At 42.5% G+C, this 22,826-nt stretch overlaps 1 protein-coding gene across 4 annotated transcripts in view; it reads right to left on the bottom strand.

The window, feature by feature from the left end:
- sema4c (sema domain, immunoglobulin domain (Ig), transmembrane domain (TM) and short cytoplasmic domain, (semaphorin) 4C) overlaps positions 1 to 22,826 on the bottom strand; it is a 128,980-nt gene that overhangs the window by 41,032 nt on the left and 65,122 nt on the right. For all 4 annotated transcript variants that reach the window (XM_039803237.1, XM_039803238.1, XM_039803239.1 and 1 more), the window contains one exon: positions 7,675 to 7,829. In XM_039803237.1, the coding sequence (XP_039659171.1) occupies positions 7,675 to 7,829 (155 nt within the window). The remainder of the gene's footprint in view (positions 1 to 7,674; positions 7,830 to 22,826) is intronic.

The raw sequence follows: 22,826 nt of genomic DNA, 5'->3' as shown, positions 1-22,826 counted from the left end.
TGTATCAGCGGTGCCTGAGGTACCACACGGGATGAGTGAACAAAAATCGTAAACAATCACCACGGGGAAAGAACATAACTAAATAACGTCGGAGGAAGCACTTCAGACACGAAAGGGAGCTGCGCATCTCAAAGAAAGTCACAAAACCCTTCCTAGAACATATTCAGGGCAGAAAGACAGACATGAAAGTAATGAAGGAAGACAGCAAAGAAATGAAAGAGTAGCAGTTAAAGGAATGAAGGAAGAAAGGAAGGAAGGAAGGAAGGAAGGAGGGGTGAGAGAGAGATGGGCCGATGGTGACAGAGGGGAAGTGACTATTCCCTCATGCTTGCGCTGTCATCTGTCTGTGTTGGCTCCTTCCCTCTACATTGCACGCTGGGGGCTGACAACAGGTGGGCTTATCATTACTGTAAGACTCATAACCCTCACTCAAACAGCCTGTGCTGCATGTGTCAGTGTGTGTGTGTGTGTGTGTGTGTGTGTGTAGCCTATGTGTGTGTGCATCTAATAACTGCTCATTACGGCGCTAAATCAGATAACAATTCCCAAACCGCTGCGGGCTGCTCACTGCACCTTCATTGGACTGCTGTAATTGTATTGATTGCAATATGGACCAATTACTGAGGGAGCAAAGCAAAAAAAACGGATTGAGTCTCCGAGGCTTTAGCGTCTCTCCGAGTGTGTAAGTGTGTGTATATCAGGTCAGGTACAGGGTATTTATAGAGCGCTTTAAAACAAACACATTTGCCCCAGAGTGCTTCACAGAAAAACAAGACGCACAAATTAAAAGAAGGACAAAAAAAAAAATCAAGAAAGATTGAATATGTGCATCATAAAGGAACAGAGCCAAAGCCTGCGAAAGTGTATGTGCGAAATGTGCGCGTGCGTGAGAGTGCCTGTGCTGACAGAAGTGAAATATTGGAGCCAATCGCCGCGCATATTGCGACCTTAATATCTGACAGCTCGCTCACACTATTACAGTTGGAGGCCTTTAGGAACAGATAACATAAATAACTTCCAAATAAAGTCATAACTCGTCAGAAAAACATCTGAACTCAGTCCAAGATGTATAAAACGTGATCATGTAAAAACCCCTTTCCTGATTAACAATGACTCATTATGTCATAAGAGCTTGTTTTTCTAGCGTTTCTGGTTTAACTTAACTGAAAGATTGAATGTATGTCAAAACTCAGCCACAGGCTGTTAGATAAGTCTGAAACACAACACGTAGGGATGCATTAAAGCGCCCATATTATGCTCATTTTCAGGTTCATAACTGTATTTTAAGGTTGTACCAGAATAGGTTTACATGGTTTAATTTTCAAAAAACACCATATTGTTGTTGTACTGCACAGCTCTCTCTCACTGCTGCAGATCCTCTTTTCACCTGGTTTCTGTTTTAGCTACAGAGTGAGACCTCTTTTCATCTTCTTCTTCTGTACTATCTTTGATTGCACTCGCACATGCGCAGTAGCTCAGATGTAGAGCATGTCAGCTAGCTAACTCTAGAGACAGTAAAAGAAAGCCTGTTTCTCCAACTTTGGTCAGTTACAAGGCAGGATTAGCTGTGAGACTTCTAAATGAGGGCAAACATGTAAGTAGTTCTTTTGTAGATTATGGTGAACTTGTGTGTGTTGTAGCAGTGCTTTGCTATTGAGAACAACGTAGCATGCTAGCGTTAGCGTTAGCCGGCTAGCGCTAGCATTAGCCGGCTAACGCTAACGCTACGAGCTAACGGTTGTGGTTAGCCAGCTCATTACGGACTGTGACGTCACAGTCCGAGGCCGATTTTGAACAGCTCACCAGGAGACTGAAGGCAGGACACATTCAGAAACCGTATCTCACTCAAAACAGCATGGATGGATTTTTTTTCAAAGTTTGTATGTGTGTGGAAGCACCAGAGACACAAAAGAACACCCCAAATCCCAGTAAAAGTGTTTTTTTCATAATATGGGCACTTTAATACAAAATGGAACGTAAGCCTTTTCAGCTAACTGAAGCTAATTGTCATTACGTTCTCTTCATCTTCATTACATGTCTCTTTTCTTCATCGAGGACCGCAACAGGTGTGCGTTTTTTTTGCATGCCATTTTCATTTAACAAACGATTTTAGTCATTGACGCATGCAGTTTCTGACTTGTGTGCTATTGTTGAACTGTATTTTGTCCGTTTCAGGGCTCCACATACATGGTTTTCTACAGTTGAAAGAAATTATATAACACCTTTGTGTTTACACACACTTTATTTACTTTATGTATGTACCTTTTGTGTTGTCCTCCCGGGTAAAAATCAAAACTCAACCCTTTTTTAGGGCCGTTTTTTCAATGTTCTTGCAGACTGATCTCATGAAGTGGCGTATGTATGACACGCCAATTTGTATGCTATTTTCGTTATCAAGGCGCATACTGGCTTTTTAGCGTGTTTATCAACGCCGTTTGGCCTCCGTTGACTTACACTACCTTGCGATTGTGTGTGAATTGACGCCGTAGTGAGTAGTATGAAAGCCCGAAAATCCGCGTAGGGAGTTTGGTCGGGGTGAAGGATGGGTCAAACATCACAGGACTTTCACCCAGGAGACCGGGGATCGGGTCCCGCGTGTCACGTTTCCTAAACCCAACCGTCGCTTTCTTCTTTTACTAAACCCAACTGTTCGCCGTGATGCTAATTCCTCAAGCTGTCTTTCTTTCTCCGTCTCTGTGTCGCTCTTACACTGTTGCCCCTGGCAACCGATAGCGTAGGATCCACGGATGTATTAAGAGAACGTAGGATGCCAAAATGGTGGGCGGGCTCAGACCCCTCCCAAATCGTCACGTGACAGCAAGCTACCATGACGTATGTCGTCGTTGTCAATACGGCGTAGACATACACGCGGATAGCTCAAAATGCGTACAGATAACACGCCACTTGGCTTAAGAAAGTGGCGTGTATGTTTACGCGAGGTCATGATGTCACGTTGGTTCTTGGAATTGAAATTATCGATTATTTTGACTAATATTTAAAATCAGAGGAACATATTAAAAGAATCACAGACAGGATTATATTAAAGTTTAGTCAGGATACTGTTTTGAAACCAATTCTTTTTTCTCTCTCTAAATGCTATAAAATTGAATAAAACACCCACAATTAAATGAAAGCAGAGAACTGCTCATTAATTATACTCGAGGAGCCTTTCTATGAAACCATCCATGTCATTTTTGTGCAATTTGGTTGAAAGAAACTCAAATTTCTGACACAGAAACTTTAAAAACGGGTCAAATTTGACCCGAGGACAATAGAAGGGTTAATTAAACTCCAAAAAGTACACGTGGATCAAACCAAAATCAAAAGTTTTCTTTTTAGATGACATGGAGGGCTCTTAGCTAATAGCAGCAATCAATCCATTTTATTATTTGTTTGACACATTTTGAGAAGGTATTAAGGCATTGCTTGACAGTTAGCTTGAATTCCTGGGGATTTAATAAAAGCAGTGCAGGCCAATTAAAGACCCAACAACTAGAATGACTCAGCTGACTTTATAATGCTACTATTAGAGAATTTATTTTTTTTGGGTGTGTGCCACAAAACATTTCTTTGAGTCCTAAAATGAGTCAAAAAAAGAATAAAATAAGGTCGGTCTGAAAGTTAATAGGCAGCAGAGAAGTGTGGCAGAAGCAGAGATTATGCTCTATGTTTTTTTTCTTCCTTTCCTGCATAACCAAGCTGAACCTTTCCCGCAATAATTATTTCCCAGTTAATATTATAATTGAATTTGGTGTATTTAAATGAAGCCTCTGCAATGTGTGTTTATCTCTGCAGTGCTCAGTAACCAGGCTTGTGTGAAGGAGACGCTGCTTTTTGTTCCGGAACTGTCCATCATCAAACTCTGTGATATTAAAATCTCTAAATGTGTTATCATTTTCATTTCTCACATCTCTACAAAAGCCTTTCAGAATGTGTGGGCGTTTGCAGTGACAGTTAATCAGGCAGTGTTGTGGATGCAATTTTCTTTTCCTATCCTACTGAGCTTTAGTAAAAATTCAATACCTTAAATGGTGGAAAATGCAGCCTTAAAGCACCAAAAAGAGCTTTCTAGAAAGCTATAGTGAGCGACTATTTTATATTAATGACCGTCCGTTACATTCAAGCCATTGCCAAATGAGTTGATGCAAAGCTTAAAGGTCCCATGGCATGATAATTTCACTTAATGAGGTTTTTTAACATTAATATGCATTCCCCCAGCCTGCCTATGGTCCCCCAGTGGCTAGAAATGGTGATAGGTATAAACCGAGCCCTGGGTATCCTGCTCTGCCTTTGACAAAATGAAAGCTCAGATGGGCCGATCTGGAATCTTCTCCTTATGATGTCATAAGGAGCAAGGTTACCTCCCTTTCTCTGCTTTACCCGCCCAGAGAATTTGGCCCACCCATGAGAAAGAGACATCATGGCTTTCAAACAACCAAAGTGGCAGTTGGTCAAGGGCACACTCCCACCCTCCACCTTGCCCCCCCTCTCTCTCCTCCTCAATAGCATTTAAAGCTACGGACACCGAAATGGCACATCCTAAGGAAAGTTCATTGTGGGACTGGCTGTAGTGGCTTTAATTCTGCACCAAGGCTGAATTTCGGGAAAGAGACTTCAGATACAGTATTAGGGGACCACTAAGGTCTATATAAAAGAGACTTCAGATACAGTATTAGGGGACCACTAAGGCCTATATAAAAGAGACTTCAGATACAGTATTAGGGGACCACTAAGGTCTATATAAAAGAGACTTCAGATACAGTATTAGGGGACCACTAAGGTCTATATAAAAGAGACTTCAGATACAGTATTAGGGGACCACTAAGGCCTATATAAAAGCATCCAAAAAGCAGCATGTCATAGGACCTTTAAGACTATCAGCTCCACACAACTCTTTCTGTATTTCTCAGTATGGCTGTGTTTACAAAATGGTGTAGTCCGGCAACATCCGCGTGCGATGCATTTTACGTCACCGCTGAGAAAGGACAACAGCAGCGTTCAGCTTTGGAGACTATGTTGCACCTGGTGCAGTGCAAAGCCCGATTTTTGCGCCCATGGTCTTACAGCGAGGTGTGTTCAGGTGCATTCTTGGCGTATAGCTATCTTGAGGCAGCGGGCAGTGATCGTGCCAGTGACCAACAAAAACCTGGTCTAAAAACCTGGGCGACAGAACCTACGCACTGTGGGCCTAATTTCCTAACACTAGCGCAGTTTGCGCTGCGTCTGTTTATGCGAGTTCGGTAATAGCGCACGCTATGCTTCCACATTTTGCGTAGTATTTATCAACCCTGACACCCATCAGGCAATCAGCGTCTTTCTCCGCCCACTACACCGTAAATTGCGCTGTAGCAAAGCGGTACTTGTGCTATGATACGGCTGAGTGCAGACTGCGATATTCCCACTGCTGATGCTATGACTGTTTGAAATGATCCTGATGCCAATATTTGTAATGTAGCGAGGAGTTTAGCAACTGCTGGAGTGGGATGTGAACGCTGAGTGGGAGATTCAATGTCATCTTTGATTTCTTCCAGTAACTCTAATATTGCATGGCTGCTTGATCTGTAACGCTAAATGATGTTGTGTTCACTGACAAAGTGTGATTCTTGTGTTAAAAATATTTTCAGCCTCGCCTACGTCTTTGTCTTGCTCAAATTACTGTTGCCATTTCACCAGCGGCATAAAGGTCTACGAGGAAACTCGATTGCAGTTGGTTTACACCTGCTTTTAAGAGGCGGAGAATTTCCCCCGCAGAATAGAGGCGCGCTCTTACTGACAGTCTTTGTAAATACCACGGAATATATAATTAGGTGCACTTTGTGTTACACTCAGTGTAACGCTTATCAGTTCAATTTTCTAAGCACAAACGGACATTTGGAAAAACAGAAAAATGGGTTCAAATATCCAATTTTAATTTTTTTCCACCTTGACAAATTAAAAAATTGGATCTTTTAAGCTGTTTTTTATTCAGAGGATCAGAAATTTAGAAAATTACAAAATTGCGTCTGAGCTCCAATTATTCAATACAGCAATGGCATTCTCTTCCTCTACTTTACGGAATATGCAGGTCATTAACTGCATATGGACCAAATTTGTTTTTAAACTGATAGACTTTGGGGTCAGAGGTGCTTGCAACTGATGGTTTCGAGTGGGGTGGGGGCATAGCTAGGGGAACGAGGGAGAGAATACCATGTCAGTATTATGAATAATTGGAGCCCAGATGCAATTTTGTAATTTTTCTCAATTTCTGATCCTCTGAATAAAAACAGAAAATTGGAAAAACAGTTAAAAGATCCAATTTTTTAATTTGTCAAGGTGGACAAAAATGAAAAATTGGATATTGGAACCCATTTTTCTTTTTTTCCAAATGTCCATTTGTGCTTAGAAAATTTAACTGATAAGCGTTACACTGACCCTTTCCCTCCCACCTTTTTGGGTGGAACTCCCACTTTCCCCACGACCCTCCCACCAATGCATATTGAAAGCGCAACTTGTCTCTTCTCGCTCATGTGGCAGACAATCTGCGATTTTACCCAAGTGCGCCCTGTTTGTAAATAGCCCGCATCGGTTACGTCCGTCTTTGCGACCAATTAGCGCCTGGAAACAGGCGCAAACGGCTTGATAAATCTACCCCTGTAGCTTTAAAAAAATATTAGGTCAATCAGTGATTTTATGGTCATGTGCACACTTTTTTTTTATATCAATCAATCAATCATTTTTATATATAACACCTTAACACAAATACAAGTGCTGAACAGTGATTGAAAAACATCAGACAAGAAATATATACATACATACCCAGGGTGTGATTTTGGATGGGAGGGGGGGCATATCACGCGTGAGGTTTCCCTCTTTCTAGTCTACATATCCCTGCCTCTTCTGAATTATTTGTATCCCCGGTGGGGACAAAATGTACCCCCCCCCCTCAAATGGATCATCTACTTCACCAATAGCCTAGACCAGATATTAATTTTATACCTAAAATAAAAGTATTTTAAACTAAGTAAAGCGCTGTAACTTACGCCGGACCCTACGCCGTAGCCTGACGTGCACCTCTCGAAAAATTAAACTACACGTCGTGGCAATGCACGGCGCTCGGCCGTGGCTTGGTAGCGTTGCATTTCCCCCTTGCTCATTTCCTGTTTCTCCTTCCCCATAAACGACATGAAATCAAGGAGAGAGTTAACTTCTACTGCTCCAGATGTCCCACCGTGGTCAGAAAACACAGGGTAGACGCTCTGCTTCTCTCACGATGACTCTAGAGTCGCTACTCGCTCTGAAGCTAATCGCCGTCACTCTCTCACTCGCTCTACCACCTGCGCGGAGCCTCTGCAGAAGTACCTGACATAATATTGGGTGATTTTGTTTTTCTTTTTAAAGATTGTCTTTTGGGCATTTTTAGGCCTTTATTTGACAGGACAGCTGAAGACATGAAAGGGGAAAGAGGGGGAATGACATGCAGCGAAGGGCAACAGGTCGGAGCCGAACCCGGGCCTGCTGCGTCGAGGAGTAAACCTCTATATATGGGCGTCTGCTCTACCAACTGAGCTATCTGGGCGCCCAAAATTGGGTGATATAATTCCAATCATTTTCTGGATTTTTAAATTGTTGTGGTGAAATTGATAAAGCATGTTAGTGCAAATACATTTGAGGTTAAAGTGTTTCTGCGTGTGTTACCTGAGGCCGTAGCTGTTTGCTAATGTCGTTGGGGTCCAGGGCGAACAACACCTCCCGCGCTCCGACGTACAAAACCCTCTCGTGGTCGGACAGAGTCAGCATGCTGTAGTTGAACACTCCCTGAACGCTGAACCGTGCCATGCTGTCCAACACATCTGAAAAACAAGACACACAGGGGCATCATCGGACTGCCGATGGCTGCGAAACAGCTCGTCTTTCCTTTCAACCGATCTGTTGACAGATGACAGAATAAAAGCTGAGAAGAACATTTCACACTTCACTTGTTGAAATTGCTCCATGCCTCAGCTTATTCACACCAGTCGAGCCTCGCCCACTCCACCACCTATAGCTTAATGTCATCCATTCTGCTCAGACAGTACATGGTGCATCTCACCCACAGCTTTGATTAGGAACTGTATGTCGCCGCTTTCGGATTCACATCGTCTGAGAGCTCCTGCACATTTTAACCCTCTGGCCAAAATCTGCTCACAGACTTCCACCATCTCAGCTTCCATCTGCCTGTCCACATTTCTGCAATCCATTACCTAGTTTCTACCTCCATTTAACCCCTACAGTTGCTCTGATCAATATTTGATATTAAAAAAGACTATATGTAATGGGAAAGATGTGGCTCAAAGTGACAAACGCACATAAATTGAAACAGTTGAGTTCCCCCCTCAGCACTACTCATCTAAACGCTCTCATCAGCGTCCTTTCAAGATGCGGCACGTAGGTGTTTTCAATGCTAAACTAACTGAACACTACCTGCCTACACCATAGCTGAAAGACAAAGTTTGCAGCTAGCTGGTTAATAGCATTTAAGCAGAGCATAGCATAGCCAGATATTTCCCTCAGGAGGTGGTAGGGAAAAACAACAGAGCTGAAAGGAAATTCAATAATGGATGTACATTTGTCAGATGGCCAGAAACACAATTTAAAGGAAATGCTAATGTTTCTCAGGGTTTGCTGGATGTGTAAATACCATAAACCGTATATAAGAATGGACCAACCGATCCCGTTGCTCTGGACCAGGGGTGTCAAACTCAAGTTCCCTAAGGGCCACACTAGAAAATGAGAAATCTCATCAAGGGCCAGACATACAAGTTTATTGCTTTTATGTCATGGGAAAAGTCAAATATCTTTTACTGTATTATTTATGTTTCATATAGGCTTCTCAATTACAGTTTGGTTGACAAAAATGACGAAGAAAATGTCAAAAACGTTTAAAAAAAAAAAAAAAAAAGGGTAAAAAGTGACAAGTATTTGGGCCAAAATGTATTGTGACCCTAAATGTATATAGGGGCTGGATTAAAATTAGCGGGGGCCGGATTTGGCCCGCGGGCCTTGAGTTTGACACGTGTGCTCTGGACGGAGACCAGTGAAGGATATTAGAAGCAATTTTCCGGTGAGCGCTAGCGTTACTGCGCAGCCTTCAACTGAGAGAGACAACGTAAATGTGACGTGAGCAACCTGTCTGAAAGTTGGAAGTCTTCTGGTAGCTGTGCCAAGAGAAATCTCAATCATTCCCAATCTTACAGAGACGGAGAGCGTAGGTATATGTAAGGAGATAACATAAGCACAGGCTAATTATTGCTAACTAACATGCTAGTTAACATTAGTAATTAAACCTAAACAGATAATGTAAGTCGAAACTGCCTGCGAGCTTCTCCTGTACTATACGGTAATTCCTCTACTATGTGACACAATCGTTAGCCTATTTTTACAAAAGCGTTTGCTACGGAGCGATAACGTAAGGTACAAGGTAATGGAGCCTTTTATACATTGTTGTGTTTCTTTAGAAATAAACAATGGACAAATAGGGTCTTTAAACGCTTCAGATGTAAAGTTATTCGCTGTCAAAGTGATGTCAAAATGAATGGCAGTCAATGGGATGCTAATGGGAGGTGATCTCTTTGTAGCATCAAAATGGCGCCATAGGAGGTTCGAGTTCTGAAGCAAAGCTTACCCTCTTGGTAAATACAGTAGGAAGTAGTAGTACTACTAGTAGTAGCAGTAGTAGTAGTAGTAGTAGTGTTTGCCCCCATCCACAGCAGTACATTGTTTACCTTCCTTGTCAGGACTCCTGCCTGCGTCTGTTGTTTTTGCTAGCAAAATGGCTACTAGCTTGTTCTGTTCTCCAGTTCAGGAGATAACTAACTGCCTTCTAATTGTTTTCATTTAGCAGCTAGCTGGCAAATATAGCATTTAGCACCTATATAGCCAGATATTTTCCTCAGGAGGTGGAAGAGAAAAACAAAAGAGCTAAAAAGGAGAGTCAATAATGGATGCACATTTGTCAGATGTCCAGAAACACAATTTAAAGGTATTGCTAATTCTTCTTGGTGTTTGCTGGATGTGTAAATACAGTAGGCATGTGTCTGCTAACACATTTGACAATGCTGTGTTAACAGCTTGTTGCACAGCCCCCAAGGGGACAAAATAATCAATTAATGCAGGTGTAAGCCTTAAAGGGATAATTTAGATTTTTTTTTAGAGGGGAACTATACATTTTTTTTTTTTTAGCTTCATTTACCTTAAAGTGCCCATATTATGCTCATTTTCAGGTTCATAACTGTATTTTAAGGTTGTACCAGAATAGGTTTACATGGTTTAATTTTCAAAAAACACCATATTGTTGTTTTACTGCACAGCTCTCTCTCACTGCTGCAGATCCTCTTTTCACCTGGTTTCTGTTTTAGCTACAGAGTGAGACCTCTTTTCATCTTCTTCTTCTGTACTATCTTTGATTGCACTCGCACATGCTCAGTAGCTCAGATGTAGATCATGTCAGCTAGCTAACTCTAAAGACAGTAAAAGAAAGCATGTTTCTCCAACTTTGGTCAGTTACAAGGCAGGATTAGCTGGGAGACTTCTAAATGAGGGCGCACATGTAAGTAGTTCTTTTGTAGATTATGGTGAACTTGTGTGTGTTGTAGCAGTGCTTTGCTATTGAGAATGACATAGCATGCTATGGTTAAATTACTTTTTTCGGGTTGAATGGTGGTCGTCTCGCTCCCCCCTAGCGCCTGTGAGCGTAAAAACCCCCCTTGCAACTTTGGGCCGGCGAAGGGAAGATCAGATCCTGTACTTAAGTAAAAGTATTAATACCACTATAGAAATACTCTGTTACAAGTACAAGTCCTGCATTGAATAATGTCACTTAAGTAAAAGTACTGTATGTAAGCATCATCAGGAAAATGTACTTAAAGTATTCAAAGTAAAAGTACTCAATGCAGAAAACTCCTGACGTTTTAGAAACTGGAAATGATCCAAACAGTTCTGTCAATCATCTTAGTGTTTAATCTGCTAAATATATTTTAGTTGTAATCATAGGCCTGTATATTGTTGAGTTTAACTAGTAACTGAAGCTGTAACAGATGAATGTAGTGGACTAAAAAGTACAATATTTCTCTCTGAGATGTAGCGGAGTAGAAGTAGAAAATGGCATGAAAAGAAAAGACTCAAGTAAGGTAGAAGTACCTCACATTTGTACTAAAGTAAAGCACTTGAGTCAATGTACTTAGTTAAATTCTACTAGGGAGTTGGGTTGGGAACCAGAGTCGCTGGTTAAAGTCCCAGTACGGACCAAAGTACGGAGTGTGGATTGTTAGCTGGAGAGATGCCAGTTCACCTCCTGGGCACTGCCAAGGTGCTCTTGAGCAAGGCACCGTACCACCCCCTCCACCCCCCCAACTCCCCACCCCCCAACCGCTCAGGGCGCTGGTCCAGCACTGGCAGCCCACTCACTCTGACATCTCGCCATTTGTGCATGAATAGGTCCTGAGCATGTGTGTGTGTGTGTGTATTTCAGGCCTGTGTGTTGTGAATTCTAACAAAACAGAAAATTGTAATTCCCCCACTGGGGATCAATAAAAAGTATAAATTATAAATTACAAGATTCAATTTGACCCCATTTACACTTCTGGTATGCCCTCGACCACAAGAGTAAAGTACCCCAGTGCATTTATAATAATCCACAACTCATACACACTGAGAAACAAGAGTCCTTGTTCCCTGTCCCCCAAGAAAACATAAACATAACTGAAGTTATGAAAAAAAAAATGTTTTGAGCAAAAGCTCTCACGGGTAAAACTTATCAGGTCTTAATGAGTTTGCTGTTATTCCCCACAGTATCTAACTTTGAGATCTGTTGTAAATGATTCCTGCAGGATGGAACGCTGCACTGAAAGCTTCCCAAGCTCTGTATTTACTCTAAGAACCTGGAGCAGAAGCCAGCCTTCTAGGCGAGTCTGATAAGTTCCAGATCTGCATGTCAGAAGTGAGATAAAGTGCTCGTTTACTTAAAAAAGCATCAAAAAAGCTGTGCAAATAAACAAGAAGCAATGATGCACTTGCCCTTCCAGCCCCTTGTTTTGACGAAAAGTGCAGTGAAGTGTTCGTGTACCGTTACAGCCAGCAGTTATGAATCTAACAGCAGAGTGAAGGCAGCAGCTAGAACTTATAAAGTAGTGCCATATTGACCAATACAGATAATAGCATAATCTAGCACTGATAAAAATGTCCACGTGTGCCCAAATCTGCAGAATCAAAATCTTTTTTTTATCCATAAAAGAAATTATCCTTCGACAGCTTCAATCAGCCAGCGCTTTAATGTGAGTTTTAAAAGTGAGTTTTTATGGAGCCAGATGCCAGGAGGTTTGTATTCATACACTCGTTCAATAACAATTCCATTAAGCCTGCTAATTTTCAAATTGAGAAAAACGGCTAATCTTGTTTTGGAAAATCGACCCAAATTGCGTTTTGCATCATTATGACACATCTTTGAGACTAAAGATTGTTAGAGGACTCGTGCCACTGCAGCATTATCAAGAGAGCAGCTTAATCTAGGCACCTAAACACAACAATACAGGGATTTAGAGTCGGACCTTATTGCAAATGGAAAATGAGATCCGGTGTGGACAGAATGCACAATGATGGTGGGTGTAAATCTGCAGGGGTGATTAGATTGGTTATTATCTGAGCTGCGCATCCCGATGCAGATTGCATCCTTATAAAAGAAAGGCCTAAATGAGGCCTTTCGCTCTGATTAGGCTATCACTCAGAGCATTAACAGAATATTCGCCTCCTTGTAAACCCACTTATTGATCCTTTGACGTCAAAAAAGCTCAATCGATGTGATTTATCTCAGGACGGTCTTAATTTGTTTCGGTGCTGCGCCCATATTTTTTTTGGGGGGGGGTTGTTTTCTCATTTCGCAGACGGACACAAACAATCACGAAACGCTTATGAGAAAAATCACAAAATGTTCTCTCCGCGGTCCCGTTTGTTGAGATGACGCTTGCGTTTTCATCAAAATTTAAAAAAGATGCACCCACTGTTTGTCTGTTCCCTCCCTCCCTCCATCCCACACGCGCACGCACGCACGCGCGCGCACACACACACACACACACGCACCGTTCAAATCCCCTGACTAGCATATACAGACAAACTAGTGGCGCAGAGCAGATGAGAAAGCAAGACAGAGACGGGAGGAAAGAGAGAAAGGATGGCGTTTAGTTTTCATTATCCACACTCATGTTGCTTGTAGCGTCACCTTGTTCTCCCTCTCCTCCTCTCTCTCACTTTCTCGGGGCTGACAGAATGTGTGCAAAAACCCGAGGCGACGACAGCCCGCCCTGCACGTACTGCGATCTCATAAAGTGAATAAGAATATTCCGTTGTTGTTTACAGCATGAATATTTTCACTTCTTTCGCCGTTTTCCCCGCCTGAAAATAGCAGCTGAGATCCAGGGAGGCAAGGACAGGCACCGGTGTGATTTATGGTGTGACTAACTGCTCATGTGATGCTGTGGCCTAGTTGGGACTAAATAGACTTATATACATGGAGCAGGCTGTGTTGTGTGTGTGTGTGTGTGTGTGTGTGTGTGTGTGTGTGTGTGTGTGTGTGAGAGACTAAATAAAGGAAGGTTAGAAAAGCGAGCTTGTTACTGGAAGCTTGATACCAAATGATAGTCCTTCATCTGAAAGCCAGTTCCTGGAAGATTTATGTTTGTGTTTTATTTGCTTCAAATACAGGGCGATCCCTTTGTTTACCTGCTGCACAGGTATTATTATTTATTTATTTATTTATTTTATAGGAAAAACAACATTGCTTTAAAACTGAGTGCAAAGCATCACCGAACAGACAATTTTGGACCAAAGGTGGCGCCAGAATCAAGAAAAACAAGCTCTTGGGCGTTATTTTGTATTTGTGTATTTTTCTTTATTTATTTGCTTTTCCAATCTTATTCCCCCCTGTTATTTTTTATCTTAAAGTAATTATTTATTCTATGGCAAGGCTATACAGTTGGAGTATAACAAGTATAAAAAGCCTCTAAAACAGAATTTTGAATATAATGGCACACTTAAACTATGTGTGAAACATAATAGAAAACAGTCTATCTGGTTAAATAATGGTTAAAAAAGACCTGCGAGGCGACATGTTGTGAGTGGTACAGTAGGATGGAAGGAGAGAGATAGAGGAGAGGAGGGAATAAGTAACCAAAGGAAGGAAGGAAGGGGGATAAGTACTGAAGTCAGCTTATTATGTGAAGAGCAGCGGTGTATAAACATTGGAGGGTATGTACGGATGAGGGAGCTTGATTAGAGTGAGTGAAGAGGGAGAGAGAGATAGAGAGCGAGAGAGCGAGAGAGAGCGAGAGAGAGAGAGAGAGAGAGAGAGAGAGAGAGAGAGAGAGAGGCGCCATCCTCAGGGGAGAACTGAGCACATCTGCTGTGTTCCACACAGCCGGGCAAGAAAACTCCAGAGCTGACACACTTTTACTTTACTTCACACACACACACACACACACACACACACACACACACACACACACCGACACACACACACACACACACACACACGCATGCACGCACGCACGCAGGCAGCTATACACACAAATCATTGCACGTCTGAACACACACACAGAATATACAAAGTGTATGGGTAAGCTAAAAGACACATTGCATTTGCACACACACACGCGCACACACGCACACACACACACACACACGCAGTGTGAGTCCTGAACAGTGTTCTCCAGGGTACCTGCTCAGCGACTTGAACATCTCTCCACCAACAGAGGGAAAGTTTTGCTCAGAGTGGCTTGTTTGAAGTGATCAGCGGCTCTGTCATTAAGAGGCAAGCACTTACCATCTGCCACCACACTAGCCCTGAGGCTACCTGCTGCGTGTCTCTGTGTGTGTGTGTGTGTGTGTGTGTGTGTGTGTTTTGTAACCATTGGTTCCCCTATAACAGACACAAGGCTGTCCACACCTGTGGTTCATCACTATTTATGCGCAAGTGTACATGTGTGCATGTTTTTTGAAAGCCAGTGTGTGAGTGTATATGTAAACACCATCTGTAGGTGTACGAGACATCAGACTTCAGATGTTTTTACAGCTGTGGAGAACTGAACGTAAGGAAAACTTTGCCACAAAAAAAATAATAAAAAAAATGCAATACTCGGGAAAAGAAAAGAAAAGAAAACGGGAAAAACCCAGCAAAAACATATTAAGATCCATAGACCCCAAAGCATAAAGGAAGCTTATTAAACGAGTGACCTTGTACTAAATATATACATCTATGCAGCACACAGAATCCTGTCCTTCCACCGTGTTCTGAATCCGCTCTATATTTATCACATGCAAGACATTTGAATTCTGTTTAAACTATAAATAAAGATTTTTTCCAATAATTTCAAGGATTGCTAAGTATGTGTGTGTGTGTGTGTGTGTGTGTGTGTGTGTGCGTGCTTGTACGGGCGGTCTGGGTTAAATTACAAGGCCTTTGATGCTTACAGACAACAGTTTGTAGGGAGCAGAAGAAAAGAGAGAATATAAATAAAAGAGTGCGGATCAGAAACAGAGGGCAGGGACGAGGGGAGGCGTAATGAGTCCAACAGACGAGGAGAACTACAAACAAAAGGCGGAATAGAAAAGGCAGAATAGAGAGGGAGAATACATAAGATTGAGAACTCGGAGGGCCTGACCGAGGTCATTGCCACTGGAAACTGAAATGATCAGGGATGAGTGCGCTACAAGACCTCTCCACTGGCTGGGTGAGACTGTCATGAAACGTATTCTACAGCCCTGTGTGTGTGTGTGTGTGTGTGTTATTTATGGTTGATAACGCTACATTTAACCCTTGTGTTGTCTTCCCGTTGACCATGCAACTTTTGGTTTTTCTGGGTCAAAATTTCAAAATGTAAAACATTTTTTTCAATGTTTTGGTTGTCTTTTAGTCACTTCTTCAGATGCTTTTGATTTCTTATGCATTTGTATTTATTTGACCTTTTTTCTTGAACACGTGGAAGCTTTTTCTGACATTTTCTAATCCTCTCTAAATGTTTTTTTTAGAGCAATTTACCAAACAGCTGTAGAACAATCAGAACATAAACTTGAAATATGAAAGCTAATCTTGGTTTTAGCCCCAGAGTCAGGCTGTAACGGACTCTCTCGTGATTTATTTAAATGTTAATATTAATTAATATTTGTTAATTTGGGTTTCATTTACTCGATGCATGAAAATGCATAGATTTCTGTCAAATAAGGTAACGCAGACTCATTGCCTTTACTGTACACGGACTGATCATGCTAACTGTTGTGGTTCCCCCCCCCCACAAAAAAAGCCAATTCTGAGGCAGGAAAAACTCTGATTGTGCAGCCCTAGTGAACAGATCCGTTTGGAATAACTTCTTCCCATTTTGACAGAAGGCTACAATATCAGGGACGTGAGAGTGCTTCTGCCTTGTCCTTGAGTGCACCTCGAGGGACAAATGTCCCAGGATGCAACTGGTGACAAAACGTTTTTTTAAGGGGATGATAAAATGTAGCAAAGTATAACACAACCACGCTCTTAGCAGCTATCATAAACAAGCTTCGAGGCTATGCCAGATGATTTCATAGCACTCAAGGCTGCCTGAAGGGAGGAAATAGCTGTGATAGCATGTGATTCTTTGGAAGGCAGTCAACAACTTTTCTGAATACTGTTGCTGTTTGCTTCATGGGAGTCTCCACAGCGCTGTGGGGGAGGGTCTGGCTAGTCCACACAGCATCCTGGGATAGGAGTAAAACGTGCTCTGGTTTATCGGCATTTCTTTAAACCAATCGCATTCTTCATTAAGCGCCAGACGAAGCCCCTGTACCCCCGCAAAATAGCCTCGGGAAGGAACTTGTTTCTGTGGAACACGTGTACGTTCAAAAGTTGTTTTAGTTGTGCAACAGAAAACTCCGATTGGTCGATAGCTAGCTGTCTGGATTTACCCTGCAGAGATCTGAGGAGCATACCTGCCAACACTCCTGTTTTTCCCGGGTTTCTCACGTTTTTTGGCCCTATCTCCCAGACCCCTCCCGGTTTGTTATTTCTCCCGGGAAAATTTGCATGGCCCAAACTCCTTTTATAAATAATCAGACTAATATGTTTGTCAAATGTTGACCAGTTGCCAGATCTTGTATGAAGCGCATCCTATTCACACAATACACACGCCATATATAATTTTCAACCTCTTTGTCACCTCAACCTGGCAACCCATAACCCAGTTTCATATTTCATTCCCGCCGAAAGTTCAGACCGAAGCGAGCCGAAAAAATGGCAGGTGAAGGCGGTGTTCCCGCAAAGAAATCGAAACATAGCTGTAAATTTCAACAGTGTTTGGTGCAACAATTTACATGCATCTTACCTAGTCATGTCGACAACCTCCACGTTTTTTTAAGGTGTGTCGCATTGATTTTAATGTAGCGTACGGCGGGGAAAATGACATCACCCAGCACATTAAAACACAGCGGCTACATCGCGCAGAAGAGGCACATAAGGGCACACGGGCTAATTCATCCTTCATCATGAAAAAACAGAGGCAGAAAACGTGAAGCAAGCTGAAGTCAAGATGGCAATGTTGGTAGCACAGACTTACAGTACACTTAACACTAACCCCACACACACACACACACACACACACACACACACACACACACACACACACACACACACACACACACACACACACAATGGATTAGCAGTCCATCACCTTAACCACTCTGCCACCTTGTCTGACTTTTTATTACATACCATGACTTTTTTTAATCACTTTTATGACATATATATACATATATATGATACATATATATGATATATTAGTGATTCTTTTATGTTTTTCGACATAGTATACTATGACTTTTGTGACATGCTATACTTTGACTCTTTTCGACATATAACAACATTTTTATCACTTTTTTTGACATACTATATTATAGCGTTTTTATCACTTTTTTCGACATAGTATACTATGACTTTTGTGACATAGCCTACTAAACTATGACTTTTTTCGACATATACTGTGACTTTTTTTGACGTACTATATTCAATATATTATACTATGATTTTTTTCAACGTATTATATTATGACTTTTTTATCACTTTTTTGATGTACTATATTATTGCTTCTTTACACTTTTTTCGACATACTATATTAGGATCTTTTTATCACTTTATTCAACATAAGCTTTTGGCATCAGCCAATTGAAATACATTTTTCTTTCCGCCAGTTGGGACCGCAGCAGAGAAGCTGTATCGCTTTGCTGTTTTTGGTATGTTTAGGACTATAACCGCTGCATTAATCCACATTTATTCACGAGACGTTATCATGGGTTTGATTTCCTTCTGTCACTGTTATTAAAGTTGGTCTTATTACCAGGAAAGCTGTATTGCTTTGTTGTTTATTGATTTAAAAAAAAACAACTATATAGCTTCATCATTAAGGGTCCCATGGCATGAAACTTTCACTTTATGAGGGTTTTTAACATTAATATTCATTCCCCCAGCCTGCCTATGGTCCTCCAGTGGCTAGAAATGGTGATAGGTGTAAACCGAGCCCTGGGTATCCTGCTCTGCCTTTGAGAAAATGAAAGCTCAGATGGGCCGATCTGGAATCTTCTCCTTATGAGGTCATAAGGAGCAAGGTTACCTCCCCTTTCTCTGCTTTGCCCGCCCAGAGAATTTGGCCCGCCCATGAGAAAGAGAGAGACATCATGGCTTGCAAACAAGCAAAGTTGCAGTTTTTTTTTCGACATTCCAACATTTTCTAATGCGATACTTCAAAATGTGCATAAAAAGGCGTTGATGGAAACAGGGCTAATGATCGTTTGATGTAACTTGCTGTTTAAGTCCGTCCTTAGTTTGTTTTCACGGTGAAACTTTTTTTTTTATGCTGTCTTGGCCAGGACTCCCTTGTGAAAGAGACTCTGAGTCTCTTTGGGAGTATTCCTGGTAAAACAGGGTACCTAAGGGTCATGTCCCGGCTTCACCATCCAGCCCAGCCCAAATCAAACCAAGCCAAGCCGAGCCAGACCAAACAAAGCTCCCATGTGGGCCAGGGCAGGAGAAGAAGGAGGAAGCGTGGGACAATTGGGGGGTGGGGAGCGCGCCCTGTCGCTTCACGGCCGGCTGAAAAAGTCTCAATCCGAGCCTGGCCTCTGTAATCTGCCTCCATCGGCCTTCCTTCCAGCGGAGCTGCAGCCTCCCTCTCCCTGTCTGCTATAAATACACCCAGCCTCTGCTTATAGCTTCTAACCGCCGAGCCACACGCACACCAAACTATGATTAAAAGCCTATTTTAAGGGGCGAGCTTTGAAGCAGCGACGAACACCGAGTGAGAGGCAGAGACAGACAGAGAGAGCAGGCAGCGACTTTGTGCAGCGCCCACATAGACATAAAGCAGATATACCCGGGCGTGCGCCAGACCCCCGTCTGAGCAGGTACCCAGCAGGTAAAACAACACCGCGCACACACGTTCCCACGTGGATGCACGAGCTTTGTCTGCCAAACAGATGACAAGTTCACACCAGAGTCAGGTATGCGACAGAATGAGAGCGTGGATATAGAGAGAGACAAGAAAGGGAGCGATATATACATGCCTTTTTACTATAGCTAGATCTGCACCAATAGCATCAGTGGAGTGAATTTAGGTTATTATACATTATCTGCTTTGCAAATTTACAGGATTATTCGACGCAAGGAATTCATGTACTTAAGTCGCTTGTGACAGAATCAATATGCCATGAAGAACAATAGCAAGCACGTTCAATTGTTTTTAAGCTGAATAATGACTCATCTCTGCACGGCTTAAATGTGTAAGCCCTTGTCTTATTGGTTATGGAGCATCTGTATATTTCCTGTATGGCTTTACCATTACAGTTTTTCATAAACAGTCTAGGCAGTGGCCGCTATGAGATTCTGACGGCGTGATAACCTTCAGCAAAAATATCACGGTTTCACAGTATCGCAATTACAGCTTTAAAACGTAGTATTTTGAAATGTCTGGGTAAAAAAAAAGGAAAAGAACTCGGTTTCCATTGAACAGAATGTATTTTGTATGACGGAAAATTGTAGTGGTTTTGAAACCCGTGACTTTTGAAAACCGCGGTACGCATTGAAACTGGTAACCGGCCCAGGCCAAACTGTACGTACACACCGCCGCCGAATTGAGCTGCAAAGAAGCTCTGGCCGCCCTGTCAAGGACGCCTGTCAACGACTACGGGGAAGCTTTTTGACGCTTTGGCCGCTCTGACGTGGCAGCGTTCTTCGATCATGTTCAACACACGATTGAAGAAAAAGCACAAGCAGCCACTGCACAACCAGTACACTGACACTAGAAACCTTTGATAAATTACATATATAATGACAGAATTTGTATTGTTTGTTGGTCGCAGCGGTGTCTGTTAGCAGTTAGCTCGCTCGTTAGCCGCTGAACCGCAGCAGAATGCAGGCAGAGCGAGCAGCCGGCAGCTGCTGACCCGTGCAGGACTTCACCGTGAGCGGACTGTTTAGAGACCGTGTGACCGGCAGGTAACGTTAACTGGTCCCTATACGCAAACAACGTCATATCATAAATGATAGGGAATCCAGCAACGGCCATTATGAGCTTTTCCTCCATTTTCTCGGAACTAATGTTTTGGTAGGACCGAAAGTTTACATCGTATGTTTCTCTGCAATCAGCCAGTGCGAAGGACGTCTATATTCCGATTGGTTGCTGGCGTTTGCCGCTGCATGCCGCTAAACCGCTGAACTGCGTCATAGCTCATTACCATAAAGTTGACCTACTTTCAACTTTCTGATTGACGCTCTGGTTGCTCAAAACGGCCAAAACGCGAGGCGGGTTAGCTGCGTGGCGTGTCCGTTTTTATTTTGGCTCCCATGTTAACAGGTTAGAGCTTGCACACTGCCTGCGTGACACGCACGTCTCAGGTGCGGCCCGAGCCGCGCCGAAAACGCGTGCATGCTAGAAATAGGACCGACGCCTATTTTTCACGCGACACGCAAGCGTGTTGGAAGCGTTTCCAGGCAAAGTAGAATACGAAAAGATGTTTATATATCATTTTGACACAAATACATTTAATAAATGACATTTTGATGTTTGAAAGTCTCGAGGTTTTGACATAAATGCAGATATAAATGTCATTTAAAACAATAACATGGATATGACCTCAGGAAAGGGAATTGAAATATAAAACTATATATATCGAAATATGCGCAAACAAATGTATAAACCCAAAAATATTGACAAAATAAAGTTGTTTCATTTTATCAATGGGAAACATACATGTGTACAGAAAAGGCTAGCAGCAGCAGCAGCAGCAGCGCCGCATCAGACACGTTTCTGGTGTGCAAAGACATAGAAAACGCCATGCAGTCGCCACGCAACAGAAACGCCACGCAGGCAGCGTGCAGGAGCCCAAAAAAAGTCATGGCAATCGAAGGACTGAATGGAGCCAAGGGTTGGGAGAGCCAGATGATGGGGAGGGAGAGTGGGAGGAGAGGAAGTGGTTAAAGTGGATTACCGCAACAACGGAACAAGAGAGCCCAGCGGGGGGATGGTTTTCAGAGGGTGAATTTGTAAGATGAAAGCGGGGTGGTGGGGAGGGGGAATGAAACAGCTTAGTTTGTTGGGGGGGGTGGGGGGGGGGAGGGGTAACCATTGCAGTCCACAACAAGCAGAACAAATCAAGAGCTAGTTGATGCCACAAGTGAGGCTTTTTCCATTCCAGCGCAGTGGTTCAGCATGTGTGACTGGAACAGCAGCGGGCACCAGCTGGGGAGAGTCAGGCCTTTTTTGTTACAATGTTGTAACACACAAAGGAAGAGAGAGACGGTAGCCTGTGGAGTTCAACGGGGGCAGCATGGCGCTGCTTCAGTTTGGACATTTGACTCACCGAACGATTTACATGCCAAAAAAATGACAAGTGTTTGGTGACTCAGAGGAACGGGGAATTCTTATGTCAACGACTAACATTTCTAAAGAATAGGAAATAAACATTGACAACTTCTTCAGTGTCCCAACTGTCCATTGCGATCCATTGTTTTTCTACGGTTAATTTTAACCAAGTAGCCGCCCTTTTGCTTTTTTATTAATAAGGGAAAAACTTCCACTAATGAACCCTGACAAAGCCCACCTGTGAAGTGAAAACCATTTCAGGTGACTACCTCATGAAGCTCATTGAGAGAACACCAAGGGTTTGCAGCGCTATCAAAAAAAGCAAAGGGTGGCTACTTTGAAGTATGTTTTCAGTTATTTCACACTTTTTTGTTAAGTACCATATGTGTTCATTCATAGTTTTGATCCCTTCAGTGAGAATCTACAATGTGAATAGTCATGAAAATAAAGAAACACATTGAATGAAAAGGTGTGTCCAAACTTTTGGCCTGTACTGTATATTTTAAAAGGAAATCTAGTTCCTACATTGTTTTTCTATACATTCACTGGGGGCTCTAACCTGCAGTATGCTCTTTAAGACTATGGAAGACTACATTGAAACCCAGCTGTTAATAATGATAAAGCATCCTCATACTGCAGATACTGTCAAAAAGTCACAAAAGAATAGAGTTGGGCTTCCACACAAGCCAGTGCTCCCAGTGTAGTAGGGCTTCATCTAACTATTATGTTTCTATACACATTGGTGTGACATGTTAAAGCTGGGCTGCTCGATTTTAGCCTGATGTGGTCATACTCTGATTCTAGTCAGAATAGGAGTCTGATACTGCTCCATTGGGCTGTGATTATAGGGCGTGTTTCAACCGAACCAGGAAAGAAAATGCCTCTGCACTTAATTGGATAGACCTACAACCAATCAGAGCAACGGAGTATGTGACGTATGTGCCC

Source organism: Perca fluviatilis, chromosome 6 (assembly GCF_010015445.1).
Source record: "Perca fluviatilis chromosome 6, GENO_Pfluv_1.0, whole genome shotgun sequence".
NCBI lineage: Eukaryota > Metazoa > Chordata > Actinopteri > Perciformes > Percidae > Perca > Perca fluviatilis.
This window is presented reverse-complemented; position numbering and strand designations above follow the sequence as displayed.